At 42.5% G+C, this 24,122-nt stretch overlaps 1 protein-coding gene across 1 annotated transcript; it reads left to right on the forward strand.

The window, feature by feature from the left end:
- Window positions 1-2,551: 2,551 nt before the first annotated feature.
- Window positions 2,552-22,797, forward strand: LOC107290668 (N-chimaerin). Its single transcript, XM_015819571.1, has 5 exons — window positions 2,552-2,781; window positions 5,703-5,862; window positions 14,170-14,353; window positions 15,161-15,296; window positions 22,461-22,797. Exons 1-5 carry the CDS (start codon window positions 2,752-2,754, stop codon window positions 22,521-22,523), a joined length of 573 nt encoding a protein of 190 aa, XP_015675057.1. The 5' UTR covers window positions 2,552-2,751; the 3' UTR covers window positions 22,524-22,797.
- Window positions 22,798-24,122: the final 1,325 nt, after the last annotated feature.

Consider the following 24,122-nt stretch of genomic DNA (forward strand, 5'->3'; position numbering starts at 1 on the left):
GCTGAGGAATTCTGGGAGTTGAAGTCCATGAGTCATGAAGGGGCCAAAGTTTCCCTCATGCTGGCTCAGGAATTCTGGGAGTTGAAGTCCACCAGTCATAAAAGAGCCAAGGTTGTCTACCCCAGGACTAGAAGACCTCCAAGGTCCCAGCCCTGGGATTCTATGATTCTTTATGAATAGCAGTAGGGTTGCTGGTGGGAGGCATTTAGCTATTGAATCCTCTGGAGAAATAAATGAGAAATAAATAAACTTTTGTTGCAAGTTCATGTAGCTTACTCAGTGGCATTTATTGATCACGTTCATTGTTGTCGATTATGATTGTAAGGATAACGTGGATATGGATAGGTGTGTAAAAGAAAAGCCATTTGATAAGGAAGAGGTTTATTTTTTTTAGGCAAGGAGCATATAATAGTCAGGAGAGCAATTATGAAGTCTATGGGCCAGATTTCTCCACTGTGCATCACACAGAAGAATTTTTACAGGACACCTTGCTTGTCTCTGGCCCCGTTCCAGCTGTGCATTCATGTAAGTCGAAATCATTTGAGCCCTGTTAAAAAGCAACAAAGGGCACTTTCAGTCGCATTTACACTAGTGGCCAAAATTGTGGAAACCTTTTGGGAAAAGTGTACAGTAGAAATGCCACCTTCGGTTAAGTTTCCACCATTTTTTCTTCTAATCTCTTTATAACTGTAGCCTTGTTCACTTAATAAATACTATTTTACATCGCTTTCTGGGCAACCAGTCAACTCTTTGCACCACTCCTTTAATTTTATTACGTTTTGCAAGCTCGCTCAATGAAAGAACCCCAAAAAAACCCCAACCAACTTGATAGCGATCACATAACACACTGACAAATGTCCTCCTCTCAGCTTCAATACATGACATCAATCACTGAATCCTACTGTGATCTGATTGGCTGATTGCCAAAACAAGATGACACCCGATTGGCTCTCTAAACACTCACGCTTATTGGCTACCATCAGATGAAGGAAAGCTATCTGAGATCAACCTAAGCAAGTGGTGCTTCCTTTTTCTGGTTATTTGGCTATAACCTTTCACAGAATACAGTACAGATAATTGAACAAACTATGTTGCATTACATTCTTGACTAAATTATCTTTCCATTGATATATAATTTTAGGGTACTACTCCAAATAAAAGTGGTGTTATTAACCATCAAACCTCAAAAATACACTTTTCCCAAAAGGTTTCCACAATTTTGGCCACTACTGTAGGTCTTTGGCTCCTCTCTCCCTGCAGAGCAGCCAATGATCACCTCTGATTTGCGATCGTGTCTGGTTCTACAGACCTTGAAATGCTGAGAACCTCATTGTGGCAGCTCTTGGGGTGAGGGAGGTCCTCTCCATGGAGTATCACACCACCCGGACAATTGGCCGAGCTTCAGACACAAAGATCGATTTGCTCCCGTGTCAGATACTTCAGGTCTGAGTCTGCAATCAGCTCCCTGAACTGCCAGCATGAGAGTGGGACAAGCCAGGAGCTGACATGGAACTGGCGTGTGGGATGTGTTCAGTTTGTGTGATAGCAGGGGAGGCTCCTCTCTCTCCCATCTATCAAGAGCTGTGCAATTAACACCTGTTGCCCACCGAGTGCTCTGCTCTCACAGAGGCTTCCTTTATCCGCACATAATGCCTAATAACCAAAATGTAGCCTGTGGTTATGTTACAATTGGTCAGAGAGACAAGCATCCCTCTCCAAAGATGCACGCACAACGCACACAAACAACTGGCAGAGGTTAAATCAGTGATGGCGAACCTTTTACAGACCGAGTGCCCAAAAACTGGCCCTGCCCCCACCCTGCCTACCCACAGGGCCACTCATCGCCTCCAGGCCCCGCCACAGATCGCCCAGGCAGCCCAGCAGCGCCATGGTGGCCACGCCCTCTGCCTGCACCCCACAGCATCAACTGTGCACGATGGGGCATGAGGGCAGAGTCTTGTCTATGCTGCCTGGCTGCCATGTCCTTGGTTGCACTGCTCCACGTGGGCCACACTTGGGGGCGACTCTCCTCCAGGGGGGCTGCTGGTGAGGGGATCATGGCGGGAGGCAAGACTGGGGCAACGGTGCGCGTGCCCACAGAGAGGGCTTTGAGTGCCGCCTCTGGCACCCGTGCCATAGGTTCGCCACCACTGGGTTAAATCATACCACAATGGCCTCCAAATTTGACTTTTTTGGACCGTACACCTGATGATGGCTTAGCGTTCCCCAAACTGAAATTCTTGCTAGGTCTTGGGGGCCCCAACAGTTCCCTTTCCCTAACAAACTACAGATCTAAAAAGTTACATTGCTCCTTCACAGAGTGAAGACTCCGGAAAGGGCCCCACCGTTGAGTTAGTTCTGCCTTCCTTCTGCACCAGGGCTCCACTTTGCCACTCCACTTAATCCTGTCAGTGCCTACTCGGTGTCCTGCCTGCCCAGAGAGCACATTACCGGAAGTCATTGCTTCCTGGTGTGTATGTGTATGCGAGATGCCATGGTAACATCCTTAGCTTTGTCATTCCCAGGGAGTTTTTGTCCAAGCATTCAGTAAGTACGGAGAGTATCCTAGGCATACGTAAATCTGGTGCTACTAAGGACTGCCTTTGTTTGTTTACTTTAGCACCTGCCAAGTCCACCTGGAAGGATGAATTTCTACAAAGCCCCAGCCCTGCTGAATTGCTGACGGACAGAGAGCACCATGTTTGGACCCTGGGCCTTCTCTCCTAAGAGAACGTCTGGTTCAGGCATAACATGGGGACCGGGGCCTCCATTTCCCTCTGTGTAAGTGCAGTGTAACTCCTTGGGCCTAACTTGAGGGTTTGCAAAAGCACCTTCTGAGTAGTTAAGGGCAGAAGGCTGCTGCTAATGGACTGATTTATTTCAAGAAGACTCAGGGTTGGTTTTGTCCGTCCTCCTCGGTTACTACAGTATCTGTAAATGTTCTCCCTTGTCAATATTTTGTCTTTCATGCGTTGGTTTTAAGAATGTTTACTTAGGAATATGATTTATTTATATGGGTCTGGTTTATTTCAAATAACTACTAAAAGGCAATGAGAGTTACCTTAGTGCATTATAATAATCTGTATTGCTTTTTTCGTGCTGCAGCGAGTGGAGCTCATATTTATGATCAAAATCTAACGTTAAGTTAATGATGATGAACGTTTCAGCTGCGTTTTCTTTTTTCTTTTTAATATTTGAGAGTTATCGCATTACAGTACAGCCTTGTTCTACTTGGACTCCCTTGGAAATTCACGTGACAGCTGTTCGACTGAGATTTGACCTTAAACCCTGGAATTGTCCCTTGAATGTGACAGCCAGTTTTTATTTTGCTATCTCAGCCTTGAGAGGAGAATATACTGGGTTGGGTCCAGATGCTCTGTTTCATGCAGAAAAGCAATTTCTGTTCACAGAAGGATGCTTTCCAAGCCTGAAAAACAATTAAATGAATGGAATTAAACATTTGGATTCACTTCAGTTTAATATTGCTCATCAAAGCAATATTGACTCCAAAACAGAATCATGTCCATAATAACAGATATAAAATATACAAGCTTTCTTTTCAATAACTTGGTGCTCATGAGAGAATTAGAGAGGCAACATGGAGGAGTGGTAAAAGTGTTGGACTTGGAATGAGGACACCCAGGTTCTAGGTTCTCCTCAGCCATGGAGACCCTATACCAGGGGTAGGCAACCTTGGCTCTTTTATGACTCGTGGACTTCAACTCCCAGAATTCCTGAGCCAGCCAGGCTGGCTCAGGAATTCTGGGAGTTGAAGTCCACGAGTCATAAAAGAGCCAAGGTTGCCTACCCCTGCCCTATACCATTCCAGACAAATGGCTGTCCAGTCTCTTCTTAAAAGCCTCAACCTGGAATTAAGGAGATACTTCCTCACAGTGAGGACAATTAACCAGTGGAACGGCTTGCCTCCTGAAGTTGTGGTTGCTTCATCACTGGAGGTTTTTAAGAAGAGACTGGACAGCTATTTGTCTGGAATGGTATAGTGCAGTGATGGCGAACCTTTTAGAGATTGAGTGCCCAAATTGCAACCCCAAACCCATTTATGCATCGTCAAGTGCCGGGTGGGCGTGGCCCATTGGCTGGGTGTGGCCCATTGGCTGGCTGTGGCCCATTGGGTGGGCGTGGCTGCGATGGTAACAGCAGACTGGGTGGGACTAAAAAGTTCAATCAATCAATTCCAACTTTGCAAGACCTTTTTTTTCCCCGTGAGAAGTTGAAATTGATTGAACTTTTTTTTTTTTGCACACGGCGGCGGAGGCCTAAAGCGAAAAAGTTTTATTAAACCCAGCTGAATGCCTAGGACTGGGGCGACGGCACGCGTGCCCACAGAGAGGGCTCTGAATGCCGCCTCTGGCACCCATGCCATAGGTTCGGCACCACTGGTATAGTGTCTCCTGCTTGAGCAAGGTTGGACTAGACCAGGGGTAGGCAACCTTGGCTCTTTTATGACTCGTGGACTTCAACTCCCAGAATTCCTGAGCCAGCCAGTTGAAGTCCACAAGTCATAAAGTGCCCAAGGTTGGGGACCCCTGGCCTAGACCAGGTGTAGGCAACCTTGGCTCTTTTATGACTCGTGGACTTCAACTCCCAGAATTCCTGAGCCAGCATGGCTCAGCTTGGAAACTTCTCCCTTTCCCCTCAGCATGGCTGGCTCGGGAATTCTGGGAGTTGAAGTCCACGAGTCATAAAAGAGCCAAGGTTGCCTACCCCTGGACTAGAAGATCCCTTCCAACTCAGTTATTCTGATGTCACCAGATGTACGGTACCCTAACTTTCTCACTAACATTAAAATATTAATTGATGCTGGACAAACCCTTAAAAATCCTGGAGACTTAGTGAAATAACTGCAACTGGAGCAAGGCAAATATTGTTTTGTCCTCAAAAGGGGTGAACGGGAAAGAGGTGTCAAGAAGCTGGGAAGCTTTGCCAACATGAATGATGAATAAACTAAGCAACCAACTGCAAAGCAATAAATTTGGCATCAGCAACAATGGCAGATCTTAAAAAGATGGATGCAACAAGGTCGCATGAACCAAAAAGTGTCAAAATAATTGTTTCCAGAAAAGAACCTATTTGTTTTTTTGTTTTTTTTTAACTTGGGAGCTCTGTTTAGTCAATTGTGGTAATCCTGTAGATGTAATATATCTTGTTTTCAAGAAACACTTAGGAAAGGCTGATTTAATCCCATCCTAAATGTATGCTTGATTAAGTACAAGACTTTCTCTGTTATAATTAACAAGTTTGCATGTGGACCACAATCATACATTGTATGTGTACAAATCAAGCAAGAAGGCAGATAAATGTAATACAAGGCATACAGGAGATATGTTAATTATCCGCATTTTACACCAAGTATAGGGTGCAGGAATAAATATAGTAAAACTGTAGGTTTTTATAAACTTGAACCTTCTTATGCAGTAAGGTTATTTCATTTAAAATATTAATTGGCTGGAGGAAGGTCAGGTTACAAGGCATACAACATCTTTGCCCAAGTTAGTGGAACCAGCAAATATCCCCCCCTTCAATTATTTTCTGTTAATGTTGCGTGCTACATCAATCCATGGCCAACAATTTTCAAGGCTCATAACTCAGTTCCATATCCCTGTTGTTATAACCTTGATATTTTATAATTTTTAAAAAATCTATGATGCAAGGGCAAACAGCACCATTATTTCTCTTTGCAGCAATCATTGTCATCTGTAAAAGTGAAGCAAGGTGGAAATAAAGTTGGACCGGAACCTCAAAGAATTTTTGGTTCTCCCCTTGATATAGTCGCCAAGGATACGACACACCGGCCTGTTCCTTTAGTTGTCCAACACACAGTGGAATATTTAGAAGAGTTTGGTAAGTTCGTGATTCCACTTGGTCGTGACCATTTTTTTTTCCTTTCGGAAGGAAATCCTCAACACAACAAAGTGTGCTTGCACTTGGTCAGCAAATGGCAGGTACTTTGGGGATTAATATCATTGGTGATGGTGTCCCTTCAATGTCACTGATGACAGGTGGCCTCTGGACATCTCTTCTTCTGCAATGACTGTCCATAGACAGTTCTGAGTTCTCAGGTAAATCCCAACCTTATCCAGATCCCAAATCAAGCAGAATCCACAAATTCAAGGATCTGCTCTAATAATCAAATGTGGATTATTATAATCTGGTAGTTCTCCTCCCAAGGGCATTTCTGGATGGAGAAGAAAACTGCTCCTCGTATGAAAACCTCAGTGATGGATCTGCCATAACTTAAACCTCTAAACAGAAACAATTCTTGGCTCCGTTGGTTGAGAAAGATATAGTTTTATTACATGTCAAGTGTATTGCAGCAATGCAAAACCAGAATTGAGAATCGCGTGCCAAAATCTTGAAGTTCAACTTTCCCTCCCTTAGCTGGTTCTCACTGCCCACTTCCAGGTGACCAATCAGGTTGAGGCAAGATAATAGTAATAGTAATAGTAATAGTAATAGTAATAGTAATAGTAATAGTAATAGTAATAGTAATAGTAATAGTAATAGTAATAGTAATAGTAATAGTAATAATAATAATAATAATAATAATAATAATAATAATAATAAAGAACTCGAGAAGATAGCAAAATACAAAGACCTACAAATAGAAATAGAAAGACTGTGGCAAAAGCAAGCAAGGGTAGTACCAATAGTAATAGGCGGCTTGGGTGCAATCCCAAAACAACTGGAGCACCACTTGAACACCATTGGCATTGATAAATTCACTATTAGTCAATTGCAAAAGGCAGCCTTACTAGGAACTGCTTCCATCCTGCGACGATCTCTGTAATACCATCAAACATCCACATCTGCCTATCCCAGGTCCTTGGTAAGGACTCGATAGGTAGACAAAATGCCAAATCCAGTCTGAACATCTGGCTGACTGTGTGATGATCAATAATAATAATAATAATAATAATAATAATAATAATAATAATAACAAGAAGAAGAAGAAGAAGAAGAAGAAGAAGAAGAAGAAGAAAGAAGAAGAAGAAGAAGAAGAAGAAGAAGAAGAAGAAGAAGAAGAAGAAGAAGAAGAAGAAGAAGAAGAAGAAGAAGAAGAAGAAGAAGAAGAAGAAGAAGAAGAAGTTGGAAGGGACCTTGGAGGTCATCTAGTCCAACCGCCTGTTCAGGCAGGAAACCCTATACCATTTCAGACAAATGGCTGTCCAGTCTCTTCTTAAAAACTTCCAGTGTTTTTATAATGGCCAGTCCACTGGTAGTTTGGTGTGCAGTTCCCTCCTTCTTCCAGCTGGGTGACCTTGAGGCAGCATTTTAAAGAGATCCAGCACTTACTTTCATTTTCCCAAGCATTCCCCCCTTCATTCCCTCTCCCCACAGTTCATGGCAGTCTGTCACCACATAGCAGCGAAGCACAAGCAGCATAAGGTGGTGGCTGAATTCAGTCTACTTTAGAAGCACAGGGCCAGCAACATAGCAATAGCAATACCAATAGCACTTAGACTTATATACCGCTTCACAGTGCTTTACAACCCTCTCTAAGCAGTTTACAGAGTCAGCTTATCGCCCCCAACAATCTGGGTCCTGATTTTACCCACTTCGGAAGGATGGAAGGCTGAGTCAACCTTGAACTGGTGCGAATCGAACTGCTGGCAGTCGGCAGAATTAGCCTGCAATACTGCATTCTAACCCCTCTGCCACCACGGCCGGTAGCTTTTTCCTCTAACTGAACAGACGACCCGGTTAGTTAGACAAAGTAAATTCAGGCTGGTTGGCATTTTCCCAACCATTCTGGAGGTACAGGAAATTCCCCTTTGAATGATGATGCATTTGCTGAAGTTGGCACCCAATTGATCCTGGCAAGGGCAAAGCCTCCACCTTAGCTCTAATCCCCAGTCCCCCCTTGACTCATCACTTTTGCATAACTCTATCAAGATCTACCAGATCAAGGGTGGAAGAAGGAAACAGCATCATCTGGAGGAAAAAGTCGTACGATCCAGAAGTAGATGATATGCAAATCTATTAAGCATTATATTTTGAGTTGGGTGCTTGCCAGTTTCAGACTTATTAGCTGGTTTTTGTAGTGATATTCCAGTGGAAAGATCTACTTTGCATTCTATCCTGTGGGGTTTTTTTCTTTGCAACATGAAAGAGGTATAAAAGTAGGTCCTCTAAGAGGTTTTTTTTTTTTGTCTGTCGCCATGATAATATAAATAATGCCTACTTACTGCAGGTAATCTTATGTACCTTTATCCGAAATAGAAGCTGAATAAAATTTGGTTTTGTACGTGCAATGACAAATGAAGACCCAGTGGCCAAATGCCATTAACTACTCTATTTAGAAGGAGGAAGAAAGCAACACTGTATAGCATTTCACTGTCTCGTGCAAGACATTTGTAGAAGGAAATGTTTCCAATGAACCTTTCAAAATCTTATGTACCTTCATCCAAAATAGATGTTGAGATGTTGAGACTCTAGAAAGAGTACAGAGAAGAGCAACAAAGATGATCAGGGGACTGGAGGCCAAAGCATATAAGGAAAGGCTGCTGGAATTGGGTATGTCTAGTTTAACGAAGAGAAGGACGAAGGGGGACATGATAGCAGTCTTCCAATCTCTCAGGGGCTGTCCCAAAGAAGAGGGAGTCAAGCTATTCTCCAAAGCGCCTGAAGGCAGGACAAGAAGCTACGGATGGAAACTAATCAAGGAGAGAAGCAACCTAGAACTAAGGAGAAACTTCCTGACAGTTAGAACAATTAACCAGTGGAACAACCTGCCTCCAGAAGCGGTGAATGCTCCAACACTGGGGGTTTTTAAGAAGAGACTGGACAGCCATTTGTCTGAAATGGTATAGGGTTGGACCTGAGCAGGGGGTTGGACTAGATGACCTCCAAGGTCCCTTCCAACTTTATTATTATTATTATTATTATTATTATTATTATTATTATTATTATTATTATTATTATTATTATTATTATTATTATTATTATTATTATTATTATTATTATTATTATTATTATTATTATTATAGAAGGAAGAAGCTTTTAAAAAAAATCAGAATCAGCAGGAAGAAGGTCTCCTTTCTTCCCTTTAATATAATTATGTTTTTTTAAATAATTTTATGAATTTGGGGTTCCTCCAAACCTACTCGTCTCTTCTATTTGTTCGTGGGTCCTCTTGGAACTCTATAAGAATGCCTTCACTATTAATAATATACAGGATGTTGCGTGTTCTCCTAGGGCTAAATCACAAAGGCCTCTTTCGGATCAGTGGATCAGCAGCCAAAATCAGGGCGCTTAGATTAAAGTATGATCAAGGAGAAGAAGTTGACCTTGTTAAGGAAGGAGATATCAACTCTGTTGCCAGCATCCTTAAACTGTTCCTGAATCAGCTGCCAACTGCTGTTTTCCCGGAGGAACTGTGCACAGATATTTGGGCCATTTTCGAAGGTACAGCAAGTGCATGAGACACCTTTTCTTCTTATTTTGATGCAAGGAAGTATGATGTCTCCTCCTCCTCATTATTAAATTTCCACCACAGTTAAATCTGGTGTTTTATGAGCCAACACTACCGTTTGTATTTGGGAATCTCATTTTTTGTTGTTGTTAGTTATGAAGTTGTGTCCGACCCATCGCGACCCCATGGGCAATGTTCCTCCAGGCCTTCCTGTCCTCTACCATCTTCTGGAGTCCATTTAAGCTCACGCCTACTGCTTCAGTGACTCCATCCAGCCACCTCATTCTCTGTCGTCGCTTTATTCTCTTGCCCTCTTGCTAGTGCTACTGACCAGTGAGAAGAACAGATACATTATTATTTGTGGGATTTGAGATAGTAAGCAGGAGGCCCACATCAATATAACTTTAACTCAAGGCATTAGCTTGGCATGAATTGAGCTGAAGGTCCCAGAAACAGTGGGAGGTTCAATTTTTGTCTGAACCTTCAGCTCAGTTCATGTCAATCTACTGTAGTTCTATTGTTGTTGTTAATTGCGAAGTCGTGTCTGACCCAGCATGACCCCATGGACAACGTTCCTCCAGGCCTTCCTGTCCTCTACCATCTTCTGGAGTCCATTTAAGCTCACCTACTGCTTCAGTGACTCCATCCAGCCACCTCATTCTCTGTCGTCCCCTTCTTCTCTTGCCCTCAATCTTTCCCAGCATTAGGCTCTTCCCCAGTGAGTCCTTCCTTCTCATGAGGTGGCCAAAGTACTTGAGTTTCCACTTCAGGATCTGGCCTTCTAAAGAACAGTCAGGGTTGATCTCCTCTAGGACTGACCGGTTGGATCGCCGTGCAGTCCAGGGGACTCGCAGGAGTCTTCTCCAGCACCATAGTTCAAAGGCCTCCATTCTTTGGCGCTCAGCCTTTCTTATGGTCTCATATAATCTCATATTATTATTATTATTATTATTATTAATAATAATAATAATAATAATAATAATAATAATAATAATAATAATTTCATAACAAAAGTGTTATTCTGGGCCACGAACAAGAATTTAAACTCATGCCCATTTCTGCACACTAGCTTATTGTTACATGCATCTAACATTTACTTAAACTCCAATATTGAACCCCTTTTCCCTCATTTATAATAATAATAATAAAGTTGGAAGGGACCTTGGAGGTCATCTAGTCCAAAACCCTGCTTAGGCAGGAAACCCTATGATACCATTTCAGACAAATGGCTGTCCAGTCTCTTCTTGAAAACTTCCAGTGTTGGAGCATTCACCGCTTCTGGAGGCAGGTTGTTCCACTGGTTAATTGTTCTCATTGTCAGGAAGTTTCTCCTTAGTTCTAGGTTGCTTCTCTCCTTGATTAGTTTCCATCCGTTGCTTCTTGTCCTGCCTTCAGGGGCCTTGGAAAATAGCTTCTCCTATCTTGTCTTTTTTAACCCCCATTCACTTCCTTTAGCCTTGCACAGTCTAATAGAGCAGCAGGGCTCTCTAAACATGGACCTTGGTCAACAATTCCCCAATGATCTCTCTCTAAAGGCATCTGCACGGAGTGAAATCTACATCCTTCCCTTGAAGGGAGGCCACAAATGTACTCAGGNGAGCCCCATGTAGAGAGCATTACAGTAGTCCAGGCGGGAGGTGACAAGTGCGTGAGTGACCGTGCGTAGGGCGTCCCGGTCCAGAAAAGGCCGCAACTGGTGAATCAGGCGAACCTGATAAAACGCCCCCCTGGTCACGGCCGACAACTGGTCTTCCAGCATCAGCCGCGAATCCAGGAGGACACCCAAGTTGCGTACCTTCATCCGAAATAGAAGCTGAATAAAAATTTGGTTTTGTACGTGCAATGACAAATGAAGATACAGTGGCCAAATACCATTAACTACTCTATTTAGTTTTGATTTGATCACAGCATTATCTAGAAGGAGGAGGAAGAAAACAACACTGTATAGCATTTCACTGTCTCGTGCAAGACATTTGTAGAAGGAAATGTTTCCAATGAACCTTTCAAAATCTTATGTACCTTCATCCAAAATAGATGTTGAGATGTTGAGACTCTAGAAAGAGTACAGAGAAGAGCAACAAAGATGATTAGGGGACTGGAGGCCAAAGCATATAAGGAAAGGCTGCTGGAATTGGGTATGTCTAGTTTAACGAAGAGAAGGACGAGGGGGGGGCATGATAGCAGTCTTCCAATCTCTCAGGGGCTGCCCCAAAGAAGAGGGAGTCAAGCTATTCTCCAAAGTGCCTGAAGGCAGGACAAGAAGCTACGGATGGAAACTAATCAAGGAGAGAAGCAACCTAGAACTAAGGAGAAACTTCCTGACAGAACAATTAACCAGTGGAACAACCTGCCTCCAGAAGCGGTGAATGCTCCAACACTGGAAGTTTTTAAGAAAAGACTGGACAGCCATTTGTCTGAAATGGTATAGGGTTGGACCTGAGCAGGGGGTTGGACTAGATGACCTCCCAGGTCTCTTCCAACATCATTATTATTATTATTATTATTATTATTATTATTATTATTATTATTATTATTATTATTATTATTATTATTATTATGGAAGGAAGAAGCTTTTAAAAAAAATCAGAATCAGCAGGAAGAAGGTCTCCTTTCTTCCCTTTAATATAATTATGTTTTTTTAAATAATTTTATGAATTTGGGGGTTCCTCCAAACCTACTCGTCTCTTCTATTTGTTCGTGGGTCCTCTTGGAACTCTATAAGAATGCCTTCACTATTAATAATATACAGGATGTTGCGTGTTCTCCTAGGGCTAAATCACAAAGGCCTCTTTCGGATCAGTGGATCAGCAGCCAAAATCAGGGCACTTAGATTAAAGTATGATCAAGGAGAAGAAGTTGACCTTGTTATGGAAGGAGATATCAACTCTGTTGCCAGCATCCTTAAACTGTTCCTGAATCAGCTGCCAACCGCTGTTTTCCCGGAGGAACTGTGCACAGATATTTGGGCCATTTTCGAAGGTACAGCAAGTGCATGAGACACCTTTTCTTCTTATTTTGATGCAAGGAAGTATGATGTCTCCTCCTCCTCATTATTAAATTTCCACCACAGTTAAATCTGGTGTTTTATGAGCCAACACTACCGTTTGTATTTGGGAATCTCATTTTTTGTTGTTGTTAGTTATGAAGTTGTGTCCGACCCATCGCGACCCCATGGGCAACGTTCCTCCAGGCCTTCCTGTCCTCTAACATCTTCTGGAGTCCATTTAAGCTCACGCCTACTGCTTCAGTGACTCCATCCAGCCACCTCATTCTCTGTCGTCGCCTTATTCTCTTGCCCTCTTGCTAGTGCTACTGACCAGTGAGAAGAACAGATACATTATTATTTGTGGGATTTGAGATAGTAAGCAGGAGGCCCACATCAATATAACTTTAACTCAAGGCATTAGCTTGGCATGAATTGAGCTGAAGGTCCCAGAAACAGTGGGAGGTTCAATTTTTGTCTGAACCTTCAGCTCAGTTCATGTCAATCTACTGTAGTTCTATTGTTGTTGTTAATTGCGAAGTCGTGTCTGGCCCAGCATGACCCCATGGACAACGTTCCTCCAGGCCTTCCTGTCTTCTACCATCTTCTGGAGTCCATTTAAGCTCACCTACTGCTTCAGTGACTCCATCCAGCCACCTCATTCTCTGTCGTCCCCTTCTTCTCTTGCCCTCAATCTTTCCCAGCATTAGGCTCTTCCCCAGTGAGTCCTTCCTTCTCATTAGGTGGCCAAAGTACTTGAGTTTCCACTTCAGGATCTGGCCTTCTAAAGAACAGTCAGGGTTGATCTCCTCTAGGACTGACCGGTTGGATCGCCTTGCAGTCCAGGGGACTCGCAGGAGTCTTCTCCAGCACCATAGTTCAAAGGCCTCCATTCTTTGGCGCTCAGCCTTTCTTATGGTCTCATATAATCTCATATTATTATTATTATTATTATTAATAATAATAATAATAATAATAATAATAATAATAATTTCATAACAAAAGTGTTATTCTGGGCCACGAACAAGAATTTAAACTCATGCCCATTTCTGCACACTAGCTTATTGTTACATGCATCTAACATTTACTTAAACTCCAATATTGAACCCCTTTTCCCTCGTTTATAATAATAATAGTAAAGTTGGAAGGGACCTTGGAGGTCATCTAGTCCAACCCCCTGCTTAGGCAGGAAACCCTATGATACCATTTCAGACAAATGGCTGTCCAGTCTCTTCTTGAAAACTTCCAGTGTTGGAGCATTCACCGCTTCTGGAGGCAGGTTGTTCCACTGGTTAATTGTTCTCATTGTCAGGAAGTTTCTCCTTAGTTCTAGGTTGCTTCTCTCCTTGGTTAGTTTCCATCCGTTGCTTCTTGTCCTGCCTTCAGGCGCCTTGGAAAATAGCTTCTCCTATCTTGTCTTTTTTAACCCCCATTCACTTCCTTTAGCCTTGCACAGTCTAATAGAGCAGCAGGGCTCTCTAAACATGGACCTTGGTCAACAATTCCCCAATGATCTCTCTCTAAAGGCATCTGCACGGAGTGAAATCTACATCCTTCCCTTGAAGGGAGGCCACAAATGTACTCAGGAGTCCTTCGTGCAATTCTTTGTTTAGGACGTGACAGCTGCCATCTCTGGGGAAGCCCAAGGCTTTGAGCACAGGCCTTGAGAGTCAACAGTTAGGAAATACCGAACAAATTCTAATCTTTGATGCTAATCTTTCTCTGTTAATCATTACTGTCCCATCTTTCACAGCGAACAAAAACTGCACCACAGAGCAAACGAGATGTCTAAAAAGGCTATTAAGTCGCCTGCCGGAAGCCCACAGTTGCCTTGCTTGTTTCCTCGTTAGATTTCTCGCCAAGGTGGCTGAAAACAGTGATGTGAATCAGATGACCCTGGAGAACCTGGCCATTGTTTTTGGCCCCACATTATTCCGGTAGGACATTCTTTCCATATCTCCACGTTGCTCAAACTATCCCGAGTTGCCGTCTAATTCACCTTGAATAGTCTAATCATCTAATTATCCTTCCTGAACGAAACTGGAGGTGTTACAGGATCGCTTGATTAGAACGAGTGATAATTTAATGTTTGGCTCTGGAATCTGCTGGGCTGCATTAACAGAGGGATAGAATCTAGATCACGTGAAGTATTCATACCACTTTACAATGCCTTGGTAAGGCCACACTTGGTATACTGCATGCAGTTTTGGTCACCACGATGTAAAAAAGATGCTGAGACTCTAGAAAGAGTGCAGAGAAGAGCAACAAAGATGATTAGGGGACATATAAGGAACGGCTGCTGGAACTGGGTATGTCTAGTTTAATGAAGAGAAGGACGAGGTGGGACATGATAGCAGTGTTCCAATATCTCAGGGGCTGCCCCAAAGAAGAGGGAGTCAAGCTATTCTCCAAAGCACCTGAAGGCAGGACAAGAAGCAACGGGTGGAAACTAACCAAAGAGAGAAGCAACCTAGAACTAAGGAGAAACTTCCTGACAGTGAGAACAATTGACCAGTGGAACAACCTGCCTCCAGAAGCGGTAAATGCTCCAACACTGGAAGTTTTTAAGAAGAGACTGGACAGCCATTTGTCTGAAATGGTATAGGGTTTCCTGCCTGAGCAGGGGGTTGGAGTAGATGACCTCCAAGGTCCCTTCCAACTTTACTACTATTGCTATTACTATCCTCCTTGTCCTCCTCCTCCTTACTACTGCTATAAGTATCATTTTGGTTTGTATTTTCTAGAATTCCGTGCAGCCCTTTGGCATACAAAAAGCAAACCCTTTGTAATGCCGTGCTCCTGCATATGCTTCAGCGCCACGAGGTCCTCTTTCTGGAGAGCTCCAGCAAATATTTCTCCCCAATGGAAGAGCAGTCCCAGGTAAGAGCCTCTCAGGAAGATCAGAATAACCAAATAACAGAGTTTTGGAAGGGACCTTGGAGGTCTTCTAGTCCAATTCCCTGCTCAAGCAGGAGACCCTACACCAGGGGTAGGCAATCTTGGCCCCTTCATGACTTGTGGACTTCAACTCCCAGAATTCCTCAGCCAGCATAGGGGAACTATGGCCCCTTCATGACTGGTGGACTTCAACTCCCAGAATTCCTGAGCCAGCATGGCTCAGCTTGGAATCCTCTCCTTTTCCCCTCAGCATAGCTGGCTCAGGAATTCTGGGAGTTGAAGTCCAGGAGTCACAAAAGAGCCAAGGTTGCCTACCCCTGCCCTATACCATTTCAAACAAATGGTTGTCCAGTCTCTTGAAATCCTCCAGTGTTGGAGCACCCACTGTTGAACCAGTTAAATGGATTAAAATGTTTTACAGATGGCATATGACACCAGTGAGATTAGCAAAAATGTTTTAAAATACTTCAAATAACTGTTGGAAATGCAAACAAAGACCAGGTATTTATTATCATCATATCTGGTGGACATGCCCTAAAGCAAAAAGATTCGGGGTTAAAATACATTTATGGTTGGAGGAAATGACTAAAAAACAAATAGACTTTAAACCAGAATTGTTTTTGTTAGGAATAATAGGGAGCTAATTATGAGAAAGACTGCAGATATTTAATACCACGTGTGCTAACGGCAGCAAGAATGGTATTTGCCCAACATTGGAAAAATGAAAACTTACCAGCTGAAGAAGTACTAATTAAGAAAATTCTAGAGTGCGCAGAAATGGATAGATTGACTTTAGAGATAAAAGAGAAAGAAGACTCAGTGTGCTTTAGAACATGGGATAATTTCTATCAGTGGCTAGAAAGACGAATTAGAGAAGGAATGTGATATATAATCTTGAATATATATTAGCAAGAAGAAGGCTATTGAGTGATTAATTAACATATTGTTTATCATAATTAACTATTTTCTATTACTGTTTGTGAAATACGTGAACCCAGTCATTATGCTGTTTGCTAAATATTGAGAATGTTACTTGGAAAAACCCCAACCCCCAACCCTAACCTTAATCCTAACCCCGTAAAAACTAATAAAATCTATACCAAAAAAAAGATATGATCATGGATCTCCCTTCATCTAACTTAATATCTCCCTAGACTGTGCAGTCACCTGTGGCAGTTATGAGCACAATGAATACAGGCAAAAAAGAGGATTAATTTCTAATGTTCTTCACAGGGAGAGCAAAAAATCATCTATTTCAGACAATAAAATAACCATTCATCCATCCATCCATCTAAACAGCTGGATTTTGAACTAATTTTCCTGTTGCAGATTAAAAAGAGAAACTAGGAATACTTCTGTGATGTGATTTTAGATCTGTTTCCATATTGGCACCAATGTATAAAGGGATCCCTCCCCCAACCTCAAGAGAGAGAACAACAATTCCCAAAGCCTGCATTTAGCTCTTATTTAATTAATACTATTTTTAAAATGTTGTTTAAGCGGAATGTAACAAATACATTGCTTCAGGGCAACTGAGATTTAATTAATTCGCCCACTGTATTAAGTCAAGCATGCCTAATCTCTATAATTAATCTGGTTTAAGAGGAGAATGAAGTTTATTATATTGCAATTATAGAATCAATATTGATTGGAAAGCTAATTTGTTCAGTGGGACAGCAATGTGGAAACTACTAAGGAATATTCCAACCTTGCTTCTTAATCCGGTTTCCCATGCATAGCTTTCTCTCAGTGTCTGTCCCTTGATCTGGAAAAACTGACCATATGGTGAGCTGCTGGTTAAACTGTTATTTAGATCTGAGGAGTTAAAGATAGAGGAAATCCATGGTTTCTAATCTGCCCGGCCTTTCCCACCCAGCTGTCCTGCTGAGGCATTGAGGCTCTAAGTCGCAGAACAAGGAGCTGTAGAGCAGCTCACTGGATTTTGTTGTTGTTAGTTGCAAAGTCATGTCCAACCCATCACGACCCCATGGACAACGTTCCACCAGGCCTTCCTGTCCTCAACCATCTTCTGGAGTCCATTTAAGCTCATGCCTACTGCTTCAGTGACTCCATCCAGCCCCCTCATTCTCTGTCGTCCCCTTCTTCTATTGCCCTCAATCTTTCCCATCATTAGGCTCTTCTCCAGGGAGTCCTTCCTTCTCATGAGGTGGCCAAAGTACTTGAGTTTCAACTTCAGGATCTGGCCTTCTAAAGAGCAGTCGGGGTTGATCTCCTCTAGGACTGACCGGTTTGATCGTCCAGGGGACTCGCAGGAGTCTTCTCCAGCACCATAGTTCAAAGGCCTCTATTCTTTGGCGCTTGGCCTTTCTCATGGTCCAACATTCACAGCCATACATTGAAACTGGGAAAACCATGGCCTTGACTATACGTACGTTTGTTGGCAGGATGATGTCTCTGCTTTTTAATATGCTGTCTAGATAGCCATCTAGAAAGTGACATGCCCCAAAGGTGCTTTTTCAAGAGGCAATTGGACTTTCTTTGTTTTTCCTTGAAGATGTTTCATTTTTCCTCCAAGAAACTTCTTCAGTTCAGAATAGAATAAGTTCTTGGATGAGAACTGAAAGGTTTTCAAGGAAAAACAAAGTCCAGTTGCCTCTTTGGGACAACCAATGACCTGGAATGACTGAGAGTCTCCATAAACACAAAGCAGAATGTTAGAATAGAGGCACAGGGGTTTTAGCCGACTGTGATCTTCCAGTTCAACAATTACACATTTCATTTGAAAATGTCTTCATCCTACAGCTTTTTTTTTTTTTTTTGGACATTTGTTGCTTTCCCACAGATTCTCCATCCTGCCTCGCCACCTCAACACCTCACACAACAGGCAGAGGAAAAATGAATTTCAGCAAAGGATGCCCAGAGCTGTCTGGCGCCTTCCATCCATGCGGTGGCAATGTTGTGTTTTTAATCTTTCTGCTCACAGCTCTGGGAAAACAGGGTCAGTCTGAGGTTACGATTTGCAAAGCATTCATCCTTTTCTGAGGCAAATTCGTCAGTTTCCATGTCAAGCACCCTCCGTTCTGATTTATACTATCCAAAAACATTTATTTTCAAATAATACTACAGACGGTGCAAGCTACGGTGGAGAGCTCAAGCAGACATTTGGCTATAAATGCCTGCTCTTTAGATAATTTGTGCATTCTTTGAAGGACCCTTGATAGCCTTTTGAAAACAGAAGAAAAACCAGCTAATGATTCCGTTCCATCTGAAGTATTAGAACATGGAACAAAAATTGATTTTTGATGGAAGTGGGAAACTACTAAACAAACAAAAAATAATAATAACTACATTTGGTAATATTATTTCCTCTTCCTCCTTCTTTTTTGGGCAGGAATCCTTACTGTCAGGTTTCATTCCTCACCGGTTTTTATTTATTCTACAACTCTTATTTAATGTTTTGCCAAACAGGCTGATCTTTTTTTTTTTTTTTAATAGAAATTTTTATTAATTTTTCAATTAAAACAACAAATACAAATGATGCATCTATATACACCAACAAACAATAAAAATACTCAAAACATTTTCGGATACACTCGGCAGTCCCCGCCTTGCCTCCACCCTCATCCACTTTACCTCTCCTTCCTCCCCCTGAACCCACAACCTCTCCTCCTTTTCTTACCNCACCTCGTCGAGTGCAGCTTGGGGTACCAGCCGAGTATATCCTCTTATTAATACAATTCCATTATATACCTATAATAATTGAATACATCAAATTATAATCTCCCCCTAATCGCCTCCCCTCCCCGACTTCCCAGAACTAACACACTCCTAAAACAATCAGTTATATAAGAAAAAACTTTAACTCGAATAATAAAAAAAAACAAAAATTATACTATTTTAACACCAACACTCATATATAATTATCCATCTTCCCCCAATCCAAATATCTAAAAATTAAACTTTACCATTTCTCATTATGATAATCCCATTAAATACAGAAACAGGCTGATCTTTAGGCAGCTGCCGCCCATTTCATTTGCGTAAGGCCAAATTTAGAAGAAATGAAAACATCCCGAACAAATCCCATCCTTTCCCCTGCAATCCTATCCTTTCCACAACAAAATAAATGACTTAAAAACTTGTCCTAGTTTTACTGGACAGGTTGAGAAGACGCGCTGTAAATACTACACTCAGGAGCTGCTTGCAATTCTCTGCTCCTCAAGGTTTACTTCTCCCCCCCCCCCAGCTGCACATAGTTCTTCAGAAAAATATAAATGGGATCTATCAAAGCTGTCCCGCAGAATGATGAGCAGAAGGGAGATTTTTCTCCCTCCAGTCTTCCAGATCTGCTTTTTAAGTTGTGATTGAGGCCCAGACCTTCTTTCCCTTGAGGTGAAAGCTATGCCATTAAAAGTCTACTTATTTAACCTCAGCTTTACAATCCATAATATGTCACCAAAATGAAGACTAGACATGACAAGAATTGGGCCGGGGAGGGGATGCATGCCACAATGGCAGCCTTATGCTAATGCTTCTCCACTCATCCCTTAGTCCTGTTTGGGTCGTTTTCCAGGAGGAACATAGAAATGGCTTTGAAGAAGAAATTCAATAATTGTTAGGTAAACACCAGTTCAGCCCTGAAAGTAGGTGAGAAAGAAACCCAAGACTACTCAGTCTTAATTCCCTTTGGGATAAAAGAGGAAAGGAAAGAAAGAAAGACTCTACTAGGCTTTCAAGATTTTGTTTTTATATACTCTGCCAGGAAGGAAGCAGAGTTCCCATAGTGCTTGTGGTGTCTGTTCCTTGACCTGGCCTACCTCAAAGGCTGACAATTCTTGAGGTACCAATATTGTGGACAACACAAGACAACTTGAACCAATTAGGCAAGATCTGGCTCAAAAACAGCAACTGTGCCAGGGACCTTGGACTCCTAGTGGACGATCACTTGACTATGAGCCAGTAGTGTGCAGCAGCAGGCAAAAAAGTTAATACAATCCTGGCTTGTATAAACAGAGGCGTAGAATAAAGATCACACGAAGTATTAGTACCGCTTTATAAAACCCTAGTGAGACCACACCTGGAATATTGCAACCAATTTTGGTCACCATACTACAAAAAAGATGTCAAGACTTTGGAAAAAGTTCAGAGAAGAGCAGCTAAAACGATCAAAGTCCTGGAGACTAAAACATAAGAAGAACGGCTACAGGACTTGGATTTGGCTAGTCTAGACAAAAGAAGAAATGGGTGACATGATAGCAGTGTTCCAGTATTTGAGGGACTGCCACAATGAAGAGGGCATCAAACTATTCTCCAAAGCACCAGAGGGCAGGACAAGAAACAATGGTTGGAAACTGACCAAAGAGAGAAGCAATCTGGAATTAAGGAGAAACTTCCTAACAGTGAGGACAATTAACCAATGGAACAGCTTGCCTCCAGAAATCGTGGGCGCTCCATCACTGGAGGTTTTTAAGAAGAGACTAGACAGTCACTTGTCTGAAATGGTATAGGTTCTCCTGCTTGAGGAGGGGGCTAGACCTCCAAGGTCCCTTCCAGCTTCTACTATTCTATTCTATTCTATTCTATTCTAGTCTAGTCTAGTCTAGTCTAGTCTAGTCTAGTCTAGTCTTGTCTATTGTCTATTCTATTCTATTCTATTCTATTCTGTGGCAGAGGAAGGGAGATTTGGTGTAGGCTGGTCTTCCAAGGCAATCTTTTTGTAAACCTTGAAGGATGGATCTCCCAACAACAACAGAGATACACACCTTTCCATTTCCCTACAGTTTGTTTTGCTGCTCAGTGTATGCCTAGGCATGCAACAGATACTCTAATCTAAGGAATGGTTCCCACATAACCCTGTCATAGCAGAGCTGCAATAAATTCCAAGATAACCCATAATATTCCACAAGCTAAGGCAGAGGTCAGGGAGTGGTCAAAGGTTCCTTTCTATCTTTTCAGTTAGAGCAAGATTGGAAAATCTGAATTTTACACTTAAAATTGGGGGTGGAGGTGGTGCTTCTCGCCATAAGCTACTAATGTGCCCTGACATACACCCATCACGTTTCTGCTGGTAGATATTACATATTATAGCTGGACAAGCCCACTGTCTTCAGGAGAAGGTAATCTGCCCTGACTTTCTTTCTCTCTCACCCAAGAATGAAAGCTACAAAGGACTCTCTATCCTGCTTCTGGTAGCTTCCTTTGGCTTTAACAAGTCAGGTTGTCTAATGAAGAGAAGGACGAGGGGGGACATGATAGCAGTCTTCCAGTATCTCAGGGGCTGCCCCAAAGAAGAGGGAGTCAAGCTCTTCTCCAAAGCACCTGAAGGCAGGACGAGAAGCAACGGATGGAAACTCATCAAGGAGAGAAGCAACCTAGAACTAAGGAGAAACTTCCTGACAGTGAGAACAATTAACCAGTGGAACAACCTGCCTCCAGAAGCGGTGAATGCTCCAACACTGGAGGTTTTTAAGAAGAGACTGGACAGCCATTTGTCCGAAATGGTATAGGGCAGGGGTAAGCAACCTCGGCTCTTTTATGACTCATGGACTTCAACTCCCAGAATTCCTGAGCCAGCCATAGCTCAGCTTGGAAACCTCTCCCTTTCCTCTCAGCATGGCTGGCTCAGGAATTCTGGGAGTTGAAGTCCACGAGTCATAAAAGACCCAAGGTTGCCTACCCCTGGTATAGGGTTTCCTGCCTGAGCAGGGGGTTAGATTAGCTGACCTCCAAGGTCCCTTCCAACTTTATTATTATTATTATTATTATTATTATTATTATTATTATTATTATTATTATTATTATTATTATTATTATTATTATTATTATTATTATTATTATTATTATTATTATTATTATGGATCGTTGCACAGTCAGCCAGATGTTCAGACTGGATTTGGCATTTTTGTCTACCAATCGAGTCCTTTCCCAGGACCTGGGATAGGCAGATATGGGTGTTTGATGGTATTACAGATATCGTCGCAGGATGGAAGCAGTTCCTAGTAAGGCCGCCTTTTGCAATTGACTAATGGCGAATTTGTCAATGCCAATGGTGTTCAAGTGGTACTCCAGTTGTTTTGGGATTGCACCCAAGGCGCCTATTACTATTGTTGTTATTGTTGTTGTTGTTGTTGTTGTTATTATTATTATTATTATTATTATTATTATTATTATTATTATTATTATTAGGTTCAGAGGGAGCCAGAGTCCAGAGAAGAACCCACCAAAGCTGAATTCTCTCCTCCCCATTAATTTCCTCTGCATGACTCTTCTCATCAGGAGCCCTGTTATACAGACAGGCTTGTTTTGACAACCCTTCCAGGAAGAGACCAAGCATCTACTCGTTGCTAAGGCAACACAAAGATGAAATCCTCTTTTTTCCTCTTCTTTAGCAAGCTCTGCACCTCCACTTCAAGGCTAGCCCGGATAGATCAAAAATAGCACATTCATTATGTACTTCTGAGATATCTTTTCTTCGTTTTCTGTCTGTCAGATTGAAGTTCTCTTTAACCTGACATAATCTCCCCCCCCCCCCCAAGGAAGACTTTTGCTGGTAGAGTAGATCTCCAACAGCACTAAGCCAAAGCAGAGACATTTCAAAGCAAGTGACAAGGTTAATCTCTTGGGTCAAATCATGGAACAGAGGGGGGGGGGAAGTAAACTTTTCTGAAACACCAAAAATGTTGGCATGAATTCAGATTCCTCTGGTGAGGAATCATATACAGACGGGATGGTGCCTTGTGTTGGATTCGGAGTTATAGAGCAGGGCTTTTCAACCAGTGGTATGGGTAGCACATGTGGTACATTGGCACCTAGCAGGTGGTATGCGGCCATCCTAGAAACGTGGTAGCAGGGCAGGGGAATGAGCTGAACCGGTGGCAGCACCGCACAAGCTTGAGCAAGAGATGGCTGGAGCTGCAAGGCTGTCAGGGCTCAGCGGTAGAGCCAGGATCAGCACCAGGCTCCAGCTGGAGCTCGGCACTGATCCTGGCACTTCTGCTGAGCCCAGAAGAAGCACCAATCAGCTGGAAAGCAGCACTGATCCTGGTGCTTCTGCTGAGCCCAGAAGAAGCGCCGATCAGCTGGAATGTTGCAGCATCTCCAGGGTCTTGTGATATAATAATAATAATAATAATAATAATAATAATAATAATAATAATAATAATAATAATAATAATAATAATAATAATAATAATAATAATAATAAAGTTGGAAGGGACCTTGTAGGTCATCGAGTCCAACCCACTGCCCAGGCAGGAACCCTACACCATTTCAGACAAATGGCTGTCCAGTCTCTTCTTAAAAACTTCCAGTGTTGGAGCATTCACCACTTCTGGAGGCAGGTTGTTCCATTGGTTAATTGTTCTAACTGTCAGGAAGTTTCTCCTTAGTTCTAAGTTGCTTCTCTCCTTGATCAGTTTCCACCCGTTGCTTCTCGTCCTTGGCAACTGATTCATATTTATGACGGTCACAGTGTCCCAGGGTCATGTGAAGTGACCAAAACCTGCTGCAACCACCCAGCAGATGGGGGGAATAAAAACCAAACACCCCTCCCCACCCCACCCCGCTGCCAATCCTGAACAGAAATGCTCACAACAATGAAAACCTCAGATAGGTGGGCGGGCAGGCAGGCGTCTTGCTTGGCTGTGGCTCGGGGGGCACTTTTTTCAGTGCCATTGTAACTTCGAACAGTCACTAAACGAACTGTTGTAAGTCGAGGACTACCTGTACTTCATCATTTTTTTCCTTTTTTTTTTTTTGGGTCATCAAGTTTTTGACACCTTGCTAGGCGACTGGTGGTACTCAGATGTTGCCATATCCTAAAAGTGGTACAATGGGTGAAAAGGTTGA

Source organism: Protobothrops mucrosquamatus, unplaced genomic scaffold (genome assembly GCF_001527695.2).
Source record: "Protobothrops mucrosquamatus isolate PMUCROS unplaced genomic scaffold, P.Mucros_1.0 scaffold953, whole genome shotgun sequence".
In the NCBI taxonomy this organism is placed as follows: domain Eukaryota; kingdom Metazoa; phylum Chordata; class Lepidosauria; order Squamata; family Viperidae; genus Protobothrops; species Protobothrops mucrosquamatus.